Below are 18,431 nucleotides of genomic sequence, written 5' to 3'. Positions count from 1 at the left end.
TGTTAAATAATTTTTACATGGAGCAATAATAAATATTTTTTTTTTCATTATATAATATAAATTATATAAACAATTTGTTTTCTACTACTAGTTAGTCCTAGAAAACATTTTTTTTTAAAGTTCCTGTTCAAAGTCCCTCCCGACCTTTGCTATTATTAAGTTAATTTAATTATGTTACTATTCTTACTATATTTTTGTTTAAAATATTGTTTTTGTGTTATATAGACATGTAGTTTATTTATTTTTGCAATGGTGTAATTAGAATAATTATATAAACAAATTTATATGAACATTATTCAAAAATCTGATAAACATAAATAATAACATTTAAAATAAAATCTTATGATTTCGTGGCAAATTTATTCTACTTTAAATTCTAATTATACTTCAATAAAAATAGTTAATAAAATTTTCTAAATACCGCTATTATTAAAGTCTTATCATTTTCAACAAATAAATTCAATTAATGGATATATTATATTTGGTATTTTTTGACAAAGAAGATTATGTTGTTTAACATTATTAATAATTATTGTAAATTGACAAAAATAAGTTATAAAATTTTGAATCAAATTCAATATAATATATACAATGACAAATCGTGTTTTAATGCATAAAAATAAATGTTCTATGAACCCGGAGAATGGTACCTCAGCAATTTATTTCCATTACATCCCAATTTCAAAATAAATTACATTTTCTTTTGCCTAGAGTGAAGAGTCATAATTTTATTTGTCTTATTGGTGTGTTATTGGTTGGTTTTAGCCTTAAAACCTCGCCCATCTCTATTTGTGATTGGTCCTCGTGCGTGTATTCGTTCGTTAGGTTCAGGCCGTCTCCGTTCAGAATTGTTTTTCATAGGTATGTAATGATTTATCATTAAATTCAAATTTCATATTATATCATTAACAGTGGTTTACTTAGTTGCAGTTGGACACATTCGACATCTACTTATGTTCAGCAATTTACTTATACAGTGACGTCGATAACCCTCTCCTCCCTCTCTTTGGCTCAATTACCGACTGCCCTACAATAATTATTTATAAATAATTTATTTTTATTAAAATCTTATTATTAGGGTGACCGGAGGCAAACATAACATTGGCCGTCCATGGGTTAATAATAATAACATTCTGAATATTTTCTTCTATGATAATATACATACAATAATTATCGATTGTACATGCATCATTTGTCTCTCAATTTTTGTCATTTTATCCAGTTATCAGTTTAGCTTTATCGTGTTTTGTTAATCAAACAATCGGTAAAAACCTATTTTTAAATTCCAAAGTGAATTTTTTTTTACGCTGTCGTATGTACGCTGTTTAATTTATTATCAAGTAAGTTCATCATTTGTTTTCGCATTGATTAAAAAAAACTGTATGGGGCCAATGATAACAGACTGGGATCAATTGTACTTAATGTTACTCCATGAAAATATATTATATTATTATTCTCAGTATAGGTACTTAAACTTTTTTATTAATATTTCGTATTAATTATTAAAGCTTGATTTAGTTCACAAAAACGATAAAAAACTTTTAATTAGTTAAATATTAATAATAAATTAACAACTATACATTACTTTTCATATTTTATTTTAACTAAGATTTTTTTAATAGTGAATAGATAGATAATAATTATTTGGTATATATCATGATGATTTGAGTCTATAGTCTAATTTGGTTACATCTACCTACGTATATGTCATGGTTATCAGATTTGGTTTTTAATTTAATAAAACATATATAATCATATTAATATCGTTGAAAAACAGAATTAAGATATGTGTAACATTTAACTCCAAGATATGTGTCATTTTTAACCCCAGAGTCTGGGATGATTGTAGCACTTTTTTTTTTTTTAATTAAAAATATTTATTGTTAAGATTGATATTTAAACAGCTATTGTAATAAAATTTAATAGCTATTATGTTCCTTTATCAAATGATAACGTTAAAAATTAAAAATCTGTACAACAATTTCTTAAAAATAGAAAAAAGTGTAAAATGTTACGTTTCCCCTGGTCTCCCCTATACATGGCACTATTAAAATTATTTTATAAACGGAAATCATAACGTTAAATTATTTTAATGATAACTTTTTGTATATTATATTAAATAAGTTAAATTACCATATTGTAATGTGCTATGATGGGAGAGGATGAGGTGGTAAAAAATTATTTTTCGTGGTGGCATTGGCCATTTATTCGACTTGAGCTTAGGTTTACATAAAATAAGGGGAGAATAGACATGAATTCATAGAAATATATTTTAATATTTACTCCTTATATGAATTATAATATAGGGATATGTGTGTATATTACAAATAACATTCTTCTACCTATTTAAAAAGTGTGTACCAATTTCCTGTAGGTACATAATGTATAGAGTGTAGCATGTGCCATTATTATAGGTGTGTTAAATCTGAATTCAATTATGTATCATTGTGTTCGAAAAATAGTATGCTAGCCTAAAATATCACCAAAACGCATATTTTTTTTAAGATACGTTTTTTTTTTTTTTTTTTTGATACAATTATTTAAACTATTTTCCTTTTAATGTTACTGCAGATTGATACAACTTTTTATTTAATTATTATAATAATATACATTTATTTATATCCTATTATGAAAATTTATTCAACCCAAAAATTAATTTAATCTTTCGGTATAAATATCATAAAAGAGCAAAAATAGTTTCATAAATAGATGTTCTGTGATGGCGCTAGGGGGGGACATTTCGTGCAAATTCCCGGAACCCCTTGCTTAACTATTTGTTTTTTATAATTTTATGGCACGTATCTTGAGAACAAATTTTTTTAAACAAGTAATGTTGCCAATGTGCATAGTTTGTAACCATACAGAAAAAATAAAATTAATATTTGTACTTGAAATACCAATTATAGGCTATAAATTATAATACATTATAAAATATACATCACACTTCGATCAACAATATAACAACCGATAATGGCAATATTGCAATAACACGCATTAGGTATTAATTATCACGTTTAAAAATAACTCGAAAACGAAAAATCCCTAAGCCGTGTCGTTTACTCATGTTATCGTTGTTCATTACGTGTTGTGTTGTGTTGTGTTGTAATTTGTCTATAATTGTCTGTCTAGCCGTGTAATATTATGTACATTGTACATGGTACAAGTTGACTTATGTAGTTGTGTGTATATCCGGCAAGTTGTTTTCGTTTCATTTATGTAGCTATTGACTAGCTAATATGAACTTTTCCGTCTTTACCCATAGTTTAGTGAATATTAATTATAAAACTATCGCGGCTATTTGTTTATTTACTATTACATAACAATTTATCAATACCTTTAACGTTATTTTAAACTCATATAGGTACCAATATTTTCCGGGAGGAAGCAATGCGAAAGCAGTCCCCTCCTGGTCGTCGGTTCAAACAAGAAAAAAAAAAGGTACCAATATTTTAATCATGTCCAAACGTATATATTTAAAAGGATCTTTAAAAAGAAAATTAAAAAAAACAACGCAATGAAGAAATAAAAATGCTCCCGCAAATAATTTTTAAATATTAATGTTACACTTCGGATACTTCTAACCGCTCCAGCCACTTCAACGTTTAGTAAGCACAGAGAAAAGTTTTTCTAAGCTAAAAATTATAAAAAATTATCTTCATAATACAACTAATCAAGAAAAACTTTGTGGATTGTCTATGATATTAGTTGAAAAGTCAATATCAGATACAATAAATTATGATACAATTATAAATAACTATTTGCTGCAGTAAAATCAAGGAAAAATCATTTTAATTATCTTGTTGACATGTTATACAGGTACATGTACAATTTTTATATATTTTATTAAAATTTAATTTACACACTACACACATTAGTGTCAGCTATTATATAAAACAAAAGATCAAATGTAAGTATTTAACGTCTACTTCCATAATCATCTAGGCCCACCAAAAATATTGCCTAGGGCCCCAAAATTTATGGTGCGGTCACTGTACATGTTTATATTTTTAAGATAATTGTATTAAAATAAATCAAAAATATCATTGCGTATAGTAAAATTCATAATAATATAATATACGTAAAAGTTTAAAGTTTCCAAAAATAATATTTTTAAATTGTACCAAAATAATTAACATCAATAGGTATTTATCGTTTAAATAATAATAAATGTTATCCAAATTTAAACTCTAAAATAAATACTTTCATATAATGTTTATATTTTATGTTATCAATACTATGAACTACTTATGAGGAATTTTTTCTACATTTTCAAAACTTAATAGGTAAACAAATATAAGTACAAAAAGTTTTTCTTGGAATCTTGTATTAAATTTTCAAAAATTTTACCAAGCGAATAATTTTTTATCAAAATTTATAAAAAAATTAAAATTTGATATTCTTATAAATAGTTCAAAAAGAGATAAATTATTTTAAAAAAATTATTACATAATAAAAATAATAAGATAAATATTTGGTGACAATTTCAAGTATTTACTGTTAATATCAAAAATTGATTCAGGAGGAATTATTTAATTATTTTGCCGGTAAATCGAGTGTCCTAAAAAATTTAAACTTAGAATGCTTACTAAAAATTAATTTGCAGGCTGTCCGGTAAATTTTTTTTTTATAAGAGATTGAAAAACTTTTAAAAAAAAGCTTGTATTCAAATTTCAAATCAGGTATAAACAGAACTTTTTTTAGATATTTTTAACTACAAAATAATTTGTACTTTTAGAGTTTTTCACACATTTTGTCAAAATTCTAAATTTAAATGCTTTTAAAAAATATTTTGACTATAAATTATTTAAATATTTTTTTAATTGAGAAATAAACCATTTAGGTACTAGGAACTTTGTATTAAATTTTCAAACATTTCTACTCTTTCGTACATTTTTTATTAACACTTATAAAAATAAAACTAAAAAAATCAATAATTTTAATTGTCTATAAATAATTTTAAAAAAGTCAAAATATTTTGAAAATTATATCATATAATATATATAATAATAATAAATTATAAATAGGTAGGTACTTCAAATTTATGTGATTATTCGCTTTTAACTTTTAACTATACCAAAATAAATAAATCAATTTAGTTGAAATCTGGTTTAGTGTAAAAATTCTTGTTTTTCCTTAATTTTTAATTTTTTTCCCGTTTGTATAAAAATATAAAACTTTAATTTTGACGTATCCAAAGTACAATTTTTACTCAATTTATTATCTAAACTAACCTTTCAAATTGAAAAACTAAGCGTTTTATTGACAACTTATCCTTGTGATGTATATACTCTCTTAAGAAAATACACGATTGAAAATCAATACAATATTCATTGCTTATTGCTCTTAAACCTAAAATGTCACTCATAAAATCTTTATTTAGAATACTTTCTTGCAATTTTCACTCATTATACTACCGAGAATGACAAAATAAGGGTTCTCTTAATGTCTATGATTATTTAAAAATCACACTTACACGTTGTGTATACGATCTTCTCAAATCTTCCGAAAAAAAAACTCGAAATAATGAGCTACAACAGTGCTGTATTTTATACGTATACGACATACCACATACATACGTATATATATAATATATAAGTATCTACCCGCGCACGGTGGCGACGGTCGCTTGTCAGTTTTTCGAACAGACACCATAATTCGCGCGGACATCCGCGATTGGACTCCTACCAAAAGGCCGCCACCGCCGCCCCCCTAAATAATATCGTCTGCTCGTCACGCGCACGCACGCGCGTCCGTTGTAGAGGCGGTCTCGTTTTTATATATTTTTACGTGTGGATACCACCGAATATCCTACGTCTCAGAATCGTCACAGTATGTCTTCGCGTACCGCCGCCTCCGCCGCGATTACTGTACTTAAGTGCAGATGATATTTAACTCAACGCTACCATATAATTATATTATATAATACGTACATTTCTATTAATCACTATCCGTGTTATCGTTATTATAACAGAAATAAGTAAAAACCGATCCGTTTGGGTAGTATTATTGTATATACCTATATAATAATTATAGAATAATACCTATAATAATAACGAACCGCATGCTGCACTCAATAACCGTCACAATTTTTGTATGCGTTTCGAAAGTGTTTACGTCCTGCACATGCTCAGCGAACAGGCCGCCGCTGTCGGCGGGTACGGCAGGCCCGAGGACGATTACGCGTCCGAAAACACCAAAAGGTTCACGGTGGACTCACTCTTACAGGTCCGGAGGCCGGCTATTGCGGCCGACGACCATAAGCGGCCGGCGACCACGTGCATGACACCCTGCTACGAAGTTGGTAAGTATAATACATATTATAGAATATAGATAACTGCGGGGTAAATGACATTCATAAATATATGTAAGTCCGGCAGTGGTGGAGTGGGTATCGAGGGGTCCGGAGGGTTAATCAACTGGACCTATTATTATCACATTTTAATTAATAAATATTTTTAGCTAATAGTGCACAATTAATTTTCATTTATTTGAAAGGAAATGGTGTTTTACTATTATATTTTATATTTAAATGTGTATAATTTTTATTAACTGAAACTATCAAGGGCCCGGGAGGTGATTGCCCCTTTGCCTCCTTGGCCATTCCGCCCCTGAAGTCCGGAATTCGGTTTTCGGAAGGTCATTATAATATGTATATTGTATAGTTGCTTACAGTTTTTGTATGATTGATAAAAAATGCATTTTAGTATTATAAGTTATAACTTTTAATTATCACATCATAACTTTCGAATTGGCTAAGTATATATGTTCTACAAGTATATCTTGTAAAATCAATAGGGAAATTTGATGAATATAATAGTCAATAGAAGAAGGTTACCCATGCATAAGTCCTGAAGCTTAATTAAAAATATATTGTTTGACTAAAATCTGATCGAAAAAGTTAATGCACATATTTTAGGGTACAGAGTAAATAATAGTCCCTGTACCTGCTTCTGAATCAACCTACTTATCTATGTGTATTTATTATTATATGTATCACACGCACGTCAAATTTTATAAACTGGCCTAACCTGTTATACCGAGTAACAAAGCTTATATTTTTCAACTAATTAAATAGCCTATATTTTGAATTGTTAATTTTCTTCATTTTTCAATTGATCAAACTTATAAATAATGAACACTATGATAAAGCAGTAAAATTATAAATACTTTATGAGAAATGATAACAACGCATTTATATAGCTACATTCCTTTTTAAACTTGGATAACACATTTACATTATCGTATGTAAGTGTAGGTATATTATACATTATTATGTAAATACATTAAAATTGTATTTAATTATTATTAAATAATAAATATTCATATTTTATTAAGCTGATATAAATATACATAAAAAATGAATTTAATTTTTTTAATTTATTTTAATATGAGTATATATGACCAAACGTTTAAGTGTTTAAAAAAAAAAAAAAGAATATTAAAGCAAGGCATTTCAGTATTTATTAAACATTATTTGATAGTGGCTTTTTCGAAGGACAAAAACTAGTTATAACTTATAACTCTTCCAAGAGTCTAACCACTTCCTTCCTAAATTGTGCATAATATATATATGATGTACTCATAGTTTTCCCGTAAACCATGAGAAAACCATGCAGAACCATTCTTCTTGATATCAATACTTGAGTAAATAAATTGATTAGATAAATATTAGAATTTGAATTTACCTATTACCAAACTTTAAAGTAAGAAATTGCGTATTATCTGTGTTTTCACGTTGGTTTTTTGATATACTTTGATTTTTAAGTGAGAAATAACTGTTACGAATGTATTTAATATATATACTAAAAATTGAAAAATTATAAAAAAAGCCACGTACAAACAAAAATGATATTATTACTTTTAAATTTTTCTATAAGTCAATTAACTTTAATACTATATAGCTAATAACGAAAAATTGGACCTACCTAACGCACATTTGCTATATTAAACATTTGTATAATACGGTGACAAATGCTAGCGAGACCGTGAAAATATGAGAGGTCCTTTTAATTTTTTGACGTTCTCTTCCTCAATATCTTTATTACATCAACAAATAGTTATTCAATTAGAAATTATTATTTTATAACCACTGCATCGTTGGAATTTCTGTATGTCAAACAAAAAAATAATGCGGGCCGTGTAGTATAGGTATAATATACTACGGAAACAAAGAATATTATAACTTTATACTACAGTTATTTTAAATGCATTTTATCAGTCAGAAATAAAACACTAAATCTTACTTATATAATACGTCGAATATTTTATTACGATTGATTATAGTTTCAAAAGCCTGTCTGCCGTTAAGCATTATAAACATACTTGTATAATACAAAAAATATTACAAACTATTATTACTAATTAATTACATCTATCATTAGAATTTTTAAGACGATTTCTTAAAGTCTAAACTTAGTGGGTGTATGTCGTATGATAAATGTTAAAAATACAAAACATTTATAGTAATAAAAACAATGTAGTTATTTTTTTAATGTAAAAAAATGATTTATAGGACATAAAAATCTATATTTTGGGTAAGTGGTGATCCTTATAAACTTTTGTTTTTCTCCCATTGAGTTTAAAAAATTTTCAGCACGCTACTGTTATATATATTTTGACGGATAATTGGTAATATATTTTAGACAAAATCGTTTTAAAAAATATTCTTGCAGTATAATGTAATTTTAATGTCGTTGTAATAAAAATAAACAAATTAATAATATTTTTTAATTAAACGTACGAATTGAAAATAAAATAAAATCAAATTTAAACGATTAAACAATAATATGCTTACATTAACTTTATTATATTTAATGAGTAATGATTTTCACACTAAAGCCGACAAAATTAATAATGTTACATTAACACTTAACCTTCCATTAAATAATAAATGGTCTATAAAGTAAAAAAGTTTAAGTGTATAACATATATAATGTGTTGTAAGATGTCAAAAATGTTATAGGGCTTTATTATAACTCAATTCGTATAAATATATAATACACAGTGACAGTGGTATACACAGAAACGCAATTATAATATATTATATTTTATACCTTTATATACATAAATATCAATATACAGTAACGTTTACTAAAATAATAAAATTGACGTCTGACAGTGTAACCTAAATCCTAATACATTTTATTTTTATTAATTTAAAAAAAAAATTGCATTCAATTATTTTTAACTATATCTATATTACATGAAAAAATTTAATATTGATTTTAACAAAATTTAATAAATTAGTAGTTGTTTAATTACATTTGTCAGCAGCTTTTTCTGTATAACTGTTATGCACATACAATTAATTTGTATGTTTAAACTGTTGAATAAAGTGCAGAATACAATAATATAATTTATCAATGTGTCAACAAAATATGCCGTTACAAATCACAGTTGTAAATGATTTGGTAAGCTTTTAATTGTAAGATAAATTTTATTTTTATATTTATAGTAAAAATAACTCGACAAATTAGAAGGAAAAAAATGTCACCTTTCACCGCATATTCTACAAAACACTATTATTTATATAAAATATGAAATTGATTCTGATAACTATATAAACTCTTATTAACGTATATATTTTTGGAGGGAACGTTTACAAAACAGTTTGTTTTATGAAATAAAACTCCATCAGTGTTCGATTTCCAACACCATATTAATTAGATAATCCACACAGATTGGCATTATTATTTTTCTATACACGCATTAAATATTATATTCAAAATTTTCAATGATAGTTATTTTCTATCACAGTTTAATTAAATTACAAAACAGCAGTAATTTAAAATATTCGTAATAAATAGGACATTATATAGGTATATTATATTATATAATATTATCCAGGTACTGATTTTAATTTCGAAAGCGGTATAATAAATATATATAGAAATTCAAATTCTTTATTATTGTTTTGACGAGAAATTTTTAACAAGATCTGGAGATAAATCGTGCACAATATGGTCAGCAATTATTTAGCATTCACAGACGTCTATGGATTTAAATTTAGCCGCTGCTGCAAAGACTAGCGTCTGACTGCTCAGCCGTAAGTCCTGCAGCCGCCGTACTACTGTATGTATTATAATATATACTACGCGTTACACGATATATTAATGTGTCACATCTAATGCATAATAATAAAATATATATAAATTTTATTTTAATATGAGTCTTGTTATTTCGTCATACAGTAGCCAGTAATTTAGGACGGCGCGGTGTCGATGGAGGAACTGTTATTCTTAATTTTTTCTCGAGCAAAGCAAATTTTATGACGATTTGTACATTTTTATTATTTCGTTGATCTTTTTAACAATTGTTCTCCGAAATCTAACACAGACTATTGATATAAGGATACATCTCTGCTATCATCTTTGTACGATGACTTCATGGACTATGGACAATAAGTATAGGTAAATTTTAATTTTTCACAGTTTCATTATACACGGAAAAGTATAGAAGTTCTTACATAATTGATAATAACTCATATTATTATCATTATGAATATCCGGGCTATATTGAGTAGAAAAATGCACTATCTACAACGATGATATAGATAGGTAAAATATATAGCGGTTTTAAAGAATTAATTAACAAGCCTGCAGTAAAGCGCATTCGTCGTCGCCCGTCACTATATATATATGTGGATATTGTATAATATAGGTAGGTACCCTCAGTGGCAAAAATGCATTTTATCATATGTCCAGATCGTAATTTTTTTTCTTGCTCGTCCACATTTTCGACGTCTCCGTGCCTGTTACTTAAAGGTCAGGAATTCGTGTATACTTGTCTCGACGATTGATCGAACGATTTTTAATTGTTCAATGCTTGCCAAATGTCGCGAGCTATCTCTTCAATAATAATCCGCCAAGTCCATCGTCTTTTTTTTTTGGAATCCGAAATACTTTAACTGCGTATATAATACTGATTACTAAATACTAATAAACTGTATGGTGAATAACTATTATAATGCAAACTTTCAGTCATTTACCTACGTATATATCCGATTAATTGATGTAGATACTATAATCTATATTATACTAATTATTATTATACAATAAGCAATGTCTAAGTACTATAATTTAATTATTATAAGTACCTATTTTGTTTATTATTGTTATTATCGTTGCAATTTTTTCAGTATTTATTAGTTATTATTGTTAATACAATACTCAATATTGTAGACAAAAAATAATGTTTTTTGAAATTTTTTATTATGGAGGTACCTATACAGGTATATGATAATTATCAATGATATTGATAAACACATATTATTTAAATTATTTGATCGTGTTTAAGATTCTTTTGAAAATTATATTGTTATTGCATATTATAAAAAATTAAAAACACATTTTTATTCGTGTTGTACTGATGATGTTATTGGAATTTACAATTCTTTATTTTCAGAAAAACAAAAAATTATAATAAAATAGATATACCTAGTTGATTACAAAGACAGCACTAAGAAAAACAAACAACCAAATAAGGAATTTACGTTAATAATTTTCAAAAAAGTATTTAAACGAGCGGTTCATCACGGTAGCACGTGAAAATGCATAATAATTTAAAAACCCCATGCACACGCCGTGCTCGGGATGTTGTTAAAATGCGTCTGATTTATGTTTTCGTTAATGTTATTTATTAGGCCGGTTAACTAATATATGGTTAATAGACCAAAACACTAACGTCGTCATTTGTGTCATTGGACATGTTCCATTGCATTAGTCTTCTGTAAATTTAAACCTCTCAGCTATGTGTTCATCTCGGGTTTATAAAATATATACATGCATGCATTATTAAATTAATTTTTACCCTATTAATTAAAAAACGTAATTGATATTAAAAAGAATATTGTGGTCTAGAACTGAACGTGGGTGGGTGAGAAATAATATAATCATTCTTTTATGTATTTAAATTATTAATTTAAACAATCAAATAATATTTGATTAATTTGTATTATAGCTTGTTAAATAAAAAACGTGTAAATTAAAGTATGTATGCTAATCCAAACAGATGTTTTAAATTTCATTTAAAAAAACATTACTAATGAATTGCTGAAATACATTTGGTCTCGGAAAAATCATCAAATATTTTATACATCTTAATTAAGATTCTTCATTTTTAATCTTGGATATTTGACAAAATTAATTTAGTTGTATTTTATTACTTTATTTTAATAAAGAATTTATAAAACAAATAGTTTCTTTAAAATTAATTTTAGTGTAATTTTAGTGCAATTTTTATCTATTTATCTTATAACAAATAACAATAGTTTTTATAACATTTAAAATATTGAAACTTAAACTTTTATAGGTATGTCATATTAATTTATTCCATATTATATAATTTATAAAGTACCTATTTAATGGATTCTTGTAAGATATTTACATTTTAGGTAACTATAAATATATTATATTATTTAGTACAATTATTTCTATTAGTTTAGATACCTATATGATATATAATATAAATTATTTATAATTATCATATAAATTAAAACAATTTTGTAAGTAGGAGTATAAATAACAATTACTTTTTATTTTTAAATATAATTGTTATTGTGTTGTTGGGCTTATAATAGGTTTTATAATGTTATATAAGTATGAAGCGTATTAATGAAATATTATTGTATAACTCCTTTTATAACCATAATAATAATATTTATGTCTATAACGGTAGACCGCTTTAATTTCACGGTAAGCTTAATTTATATGCACTGATGAAAATATTTAAAGCAATTAAGGCCTATTTTACTTCATTGTATTTGTGATATTAATTATTAACATCAAAAAGTTTGAAATGATGTTTTTTTAGCACAACGACGACCGAGAGAAGTGCCTGAATTTAATATATACATTTAATAATAATATAATATATACTTATAAGTTATATATTAAATTATAAAAAAATACAGGAAAATAATTTTAGGTCATAAGACAAAATCATAAACTATTATTTATCTTAAAATATTTAAATATAACAGCAATATCATTAATATTTAAGTATATAGGTAATAAATAAATAAATATATATATATATATATATATATATATATATATATATATATATATAAGATAATATATTTATACATTTAAATATATAGGAATCACTATTAAAATTAACTTATGTATGCCTTTAATAATAAAACACATATATGTTTGTCTTTAAGTTTTTATCAATTTATTAAAAATTACACATTATTTATAGATGTGGTTATCTATTATTATAATATAGTATTCGTTGGTATTAAATTTTTCATAAACTCATAACATTCATAAACGAAATTATTAGTATTGATACTATTGATAGAGTTAGTGTCGTTAGTGATACCTAAGTGAATATAATATTATAATTTGTAACTTTCTTCTTAGAAACGAATTCTGCAGAAACAGATGGTCAACGGAAAAACAAGCCGAGAAGAAATCGTACTACATTTTCTAGTTGTCAATTGCGAGCATTAGAAAAAGTCTTTGAAAGGACACATTATCCAGACGCGTTTGTTAGAGAAGAACTGGCAAGAAGAGTTTGTCTATCTGAGGCCAGAGTTCAAGTAAGCATATTATACAAATATAACTATCATAATTCATAAGCAATAGATATATAAGTCAGTTACTTGGATAACTATATTATTAAAATAGGTACCTACCTACAACGTATTAGTTATTTATTTATAAATGTATTATCAATTGACTTCTATAATTATATAACAAATCATAATACATTACATTAGCTAAAATCTGTATAACTTGTATAATTTATTGTTTATGAATTATTATACTCATAGTTTCAATGTATAGCCTTTAGTCAGTGGCGTAAACTGGGTGGTGCAAATGCAGCACTTGCACCACCACATTTAAGATGTGGTGGTTCAAAGGTATGTTTTTGCACCACCAGAAAATCATTGAAATATATAACATATAAACAGGAACGTCGTCTCAACTTAAAATAAATAAAAATAAATTGTTGATTGTTTTTTTTATTAATATTATAATTATAAAGGTTTTACTGCTAAAATAATTCAAAATGTATTTATTATTTAAAGAAATATATGGAAAAATATATAGTTTATTGGGAAGGATTTTGCTTAGGAACTTAGAGAGCCAATTCAATAGCTCCGGAGAATATGCCTTTGCACCATCAGAAATTGAACCCAATTTACGCCACATCCTTTAGTAGATTATAATTCAGCAATTTATAAATTTAAACTAGGTAACTAATAACTATAGATATCTTGATATATAAAAAATTTTAGTTTTATTTATTATTTCTAAACGAAATCACAGATATTTTTCCTCATTGATTGATGTTAATCATTTATTTTAAACATTTTGAATAGCATCTTTTATTATATTCCATTTTTATCTAACTAATTGAAATAATAAAATGTGACACTATTATTAATAAACACTGTTCATATTATAATACACCGGAATAGTATAAATATTATTTAAAATTAATATTTCACACTTTTTCAGAAGGGGATATACCTTGTGCTAAAAATAATTTTCGTAAGTTAAATGTAGGTACTACCTATGCTAATCCCAGAAAAGGAGTACTTTATACGAATAAATTTTCATAGAGGAATAATATATTTTCGGAAGATTTTCGGTTATTAATCCCCCTGTGTGCGTTACTGCTTACTGGTTACAAATACATAGAGGCGAGTGACTCAACAACTCTTACGTGGAAAACAGGTATTTTCAGGCCATTTTTTTCAAATTTCATTTTATACCATTTTCTTGAATTTTTATATTGCTAACCATTTTTTAATTGGGAGAAGTATAAAACGGTTTATTTAGCCTAAATATTAGTAGAAGCTATTACTAATTTATTATCATACACATTTTACATTCTTCTTAGCTCTATTGTAAAATAGTATTAAATTGTTTTCGTAATTTCTGAAGTTAACTAAGATAACAAAATATTACGTATTTTCATCACACCTGTAGGATCAAACCATTGCTTGTATAAACAAGTCCGGCCACCGGGTATTGTCCCGATTACCCGATCCGCCACTCCACGCCCATGCATAGTTACATATATACATACTTGTTCATAAAAATCTATATCCATTTTATGTGTTTCTTTCAATGAATACTCGTATATTATATTATATTAATAATTTAATTTTATAAAAAAATACCAAAACTATACAACAATATAAGTTCTTTTCTGCACGATAATTTACATTGTAATCTGAAAAATTAATATATGTTATTTATATTTTATACAATTAATTTATGATACTTTTTATGAATATTATAATCGATAAATATCATGCGCCTATTCTATTCGCGTACGCCACTCGAGCTAGGAGCGCACTTGTTGCCGGCACATCCGTCGCACTTTTAATCCGGCGCGTTTAGCTAATTGACAGAGACGCGATCATCTCGTATAGTCTCACACATATATTTTATACATATATAATACTCGACAACGACAGACGAGCACGTGGCCAATGTGGGGTGTGGGTTTCGTATGTATATACAAACACACTCACACACACACACACACACAAATCAAGTATCTCTCACACAACTCAAGTCTCTCTCACACACACGTGTTGACATGTGTCCCTAATTTGGACGGCCGCGGCGCCCGTTCAACAAGTATCGTATATGTATTAGTGTGTGTGTGTGTGTAAATATATGATCTATGTATACCTACGCACGGTAAATCAAAGGAAGTTCGGTCTACAGAGAGGAGGCTGTCAAGTCCGCCCGGCGGAATTCGCGGACCAGTGATTTCGTGACGCGCGGGCGGAGGGCTCGAGTCCAAGTGACGACGAGCGCCCTGCAACACACTGAATATAGTGCACACAGAGGAACGCCGCTGCGGCAGTTATACACAATTATAACATTATATTATTACAAAGCATATGTATAAATGTATAATATAAGCCGTGGATTGTTCGCCGTGTTCTTGCACGTGTGCGGGGCTCAAGTCCGAATCAATTAACATTCGAATGAGAGACGTATGTTACAACATACCTACATATCTGTATAAGCACTGTGCAATCTGTTCAAGCGTGTATATGTGTAGGGTATACTATTATTACTACCTATTATTGTACGTGTGGAAAAAATAAACCTCCGCGCAGTGCTTATTACATATATATATATTATGTTTATTATTTATATACATTTATACACACCTACTTTCTTACTCTTGCAGCATGTATATGCATAAGTCTATATATGTATATGGTATATGTATTAAACTTTATAAGTGACTCATGACAAATATACAAGAGTGTGTAGAAATTAAATACATTAAAAATAGGAAAAAACAAATTGACAAAATTGACAAAACAAGTTTTCAATGAAATATAGGTAGATATACTCGTACATTCATTTTTCTTATAACCCTTCACACCCTAACTGTTTTCTGGTATTTGTTGGAGCAAAAGTATCATTTTAACTTATCAAGATAGGCAATTATCCCCCTTCTCAAATTCTGCATATTTATTGAATAGTAACAAAAAGTGACGGATTAAGGATCAGATCTTCTGTAAAACAATATATATATATATGGTGTGCCATGCACAAATGTATAATGTACATAATATTAACTATTATGTTGGGCATATACTTATAAACCATCAATTTAGACATTGTGCGTCTGATCAGGTTTGGTTTCAAAATCGGCGGGCAAAATTCAGACGGAACGAGAGAAGTAGTCTGTCGAGGAATAATTCCACACTATCGACTGCACCCGATTGCAGGTCCCCGAACGTGGAACAACCCCTTTTACCCAGATCGAATACGAATGCCGTTCACTCAGAACCACCGTTTACAGCTGGTGAGTATAATACTTATAAAAAATGTATATATAGTATATTGTATTTGTACAGTAAAAAGTAAAAACAAACTATATATATATATTTATAAATTAAGATTTAGGATTTAAAGATGGATGATTAATAAATAAATATTGATCATTGATTAATTGTATAATCAAAAATAGTGGTAATAATCATATCAACATAATATTATGTAGGTACCTAATATAATTAATAAAAATAAAAAAAAACATTAACTTTGTTTTAATTATTTTATAAAAATTAATAATAATTTATTATTATTCAGATAACAATCTGATTCGTATATGTTCTTAAATTAGGTAATAAGTAAGTAATTTAGTGACGATAATGATACAATTTACAAAATACGAACACGCTTTTAAATTGTAACTATATAATAATAATTATTATTATTAAAGATATATAAATAACCTATTCAAAATATGTCTATGAATATTGTATAGGCTCCAGTTTTGGCGGACTCCTGGAGTACTCGGCATGGAAATCAAACGGTTTATCACAGTGCGGAATGTTCCAACACTCGTCGAGTTACCCGGCTTTCTTACCTACAGCAGTCTCCGCCACAGGTAACTATATCCAGTGATTCAATTCAAATTTATGTATAATATATATGTTTAAATTATATATAATTTATATAAATTATTATTTTTGACCTGTCAAAATTATTTATTACAATTTTCTATCGTAAATATAATATGTACATTATACTCATTATATATACATATAATATATATATATATTATAAATATATTACATATTACATTAAGAGATATCGACTTCAAACAATTAATTGATACTATACTAGATGTTTAGGTATATAATACTCAAAGAAATATTAATTATTAATTCATTTTTATAGACTTATTAAAATATAATAAATATAATTCAATAAGAATATACTATCGACTAGGCTAATATATCACAATATACAGCGTATAGTTGTTAGTATTATGACTACAAGTCATCAAAAATATAATATTTGATGTATACTAAAAAGTTATTTTAAAAATCAATTGAATATTATTTACCCTGATAAATAAATAAATTAAGATGACACCATAAAATAGATTTTTTATCTATACCACAAATTAGATCCATATTTTTTTTGTTCTAAACAACTCACAAAGTTGAAAATCGAAGCATTTCATGGATTTTAATCGACTACCTAACATTTACATATAATATACAAAATAAAATACATCATGATAAAATCAATACATTCATCGCTTCACTTAGAATCTAAAAGATTTGCTATGGATTGAAAAATGTTGCTATAATCATATTTAAATTTTATTCGGCAGGGAGTCATACTCATGGTAATCCTTCAATGTCGATGTCAGTTTCTAACTGTCTGGTACCAAACCATCACCACCACCACCACCACCACCATGCCGGTTACATGGTTTCCACTAATCTTACAAACATGAGAATTCGTCCACAAGAATATTATATGGAAACTCCTCACATGTAGTACACTTAGAGATTATATATAATATATATATAAACATATGTACCACATATTTCAGCTCTTCGACATGTATTACTATTATTATTATTATATTTAAAATATACTTTATTTTGTTCGCTTTTACTTCTATTTTTGATTATTATT

General features: G+C 26.7%; 1 protein-coding gene across 3 annotated transcripts; it reads left to right on the top strand.

Moving 5' to 3' along the window:
- The first annotated feature begins 3,131 nt into the window (after positions 1–3,131).
- On the top strand, positions 3,132–18,348 carry LOC112603612 (paired mesoderm homeobox protein 2-like). Of its 3 annotated transcripts, none has more exons than XM_025352280.1 (6): positions 3,132–3,438; positions 6,108–6,301; positions 13,368–13,546; positions 16,626–16,797; positions 17,263–17,385; positions 18,121–18,348. In XM_025352280.1, the coding sequence occupies exons 2-6, from the start codon at positions 6,124–6,126 to the stop codon at positions 18,288–18,290; spliced, it is 822 nt and encodes a 273-aa protein (XP_025208065.1). In that variant the 5' UTR covers positions 3,132–3,438; positions 6,108–6,123; the 3' UTR covers positions 18,291–18,348. The 3 variants fall into 3 exon arrangements, with proteins under 3 accessions (XP_025208065.1, XP_025208064.1, XP_025208063.1); XM_025352279.1 differs by lacking the exon at positions 3,132–3,438 and adding an exon at positions 3,783–3,816; XM_025352278.1 differs by lacking the exon at positions 3,132–3,438 and having other exon boundaries at positions 5,451–6,301.
- The last annotated feature ends 83 nt before the right edge of the window (positions 18,349–18,431 follow it).

The sequence above is a fragment of the Melanaphis sacchari genome, unplaced genomic scaffold (genome assembly GCF_002803265.2).
Source record: "Melanaphis sacchari strain LSU unplaced genomic scaffold, SCAv2.0 Contig10_pilon_pilon, whole genome shotgun sequence".
NCBI classification, from domain to species: Eukaryota; Metazoa; Arthropoda; class Insecta; order Hemiptera; family Aphididae; genus Melanaphis; species Melanaphis sacchari.
The sequence above is the reverse complement of the archived record's forward strand: the minus strand, read 5'-3'. Positions and strand labels throughout refer to the sequence as shown.

Excerpts from the sequence above, each read along its gene's own strand:
- LOC112603612 (XM_025352278.1), top strand. The coding sequence starts at position 6,094 with ATGCGTTTCGAAAGTGTTTACGTCCTGCACATGCTCAGCGAACAGGCC. Across the intron at positions 16,798-17,262 it reads AGAACCACCGTTTACAGCTG|GCTCCAGTTTTGGCGGACTC; the intron begins GTGAGTATAATA and ends AATATTGTATAG. Across the intron at positions 17,386-18,120 it reads TACAGCAGTCTCCGCCACAG|GGAGTCATACTCATGGTAAT; the intron begins GTAACTATATCC and ends TTTATTCGGCAG.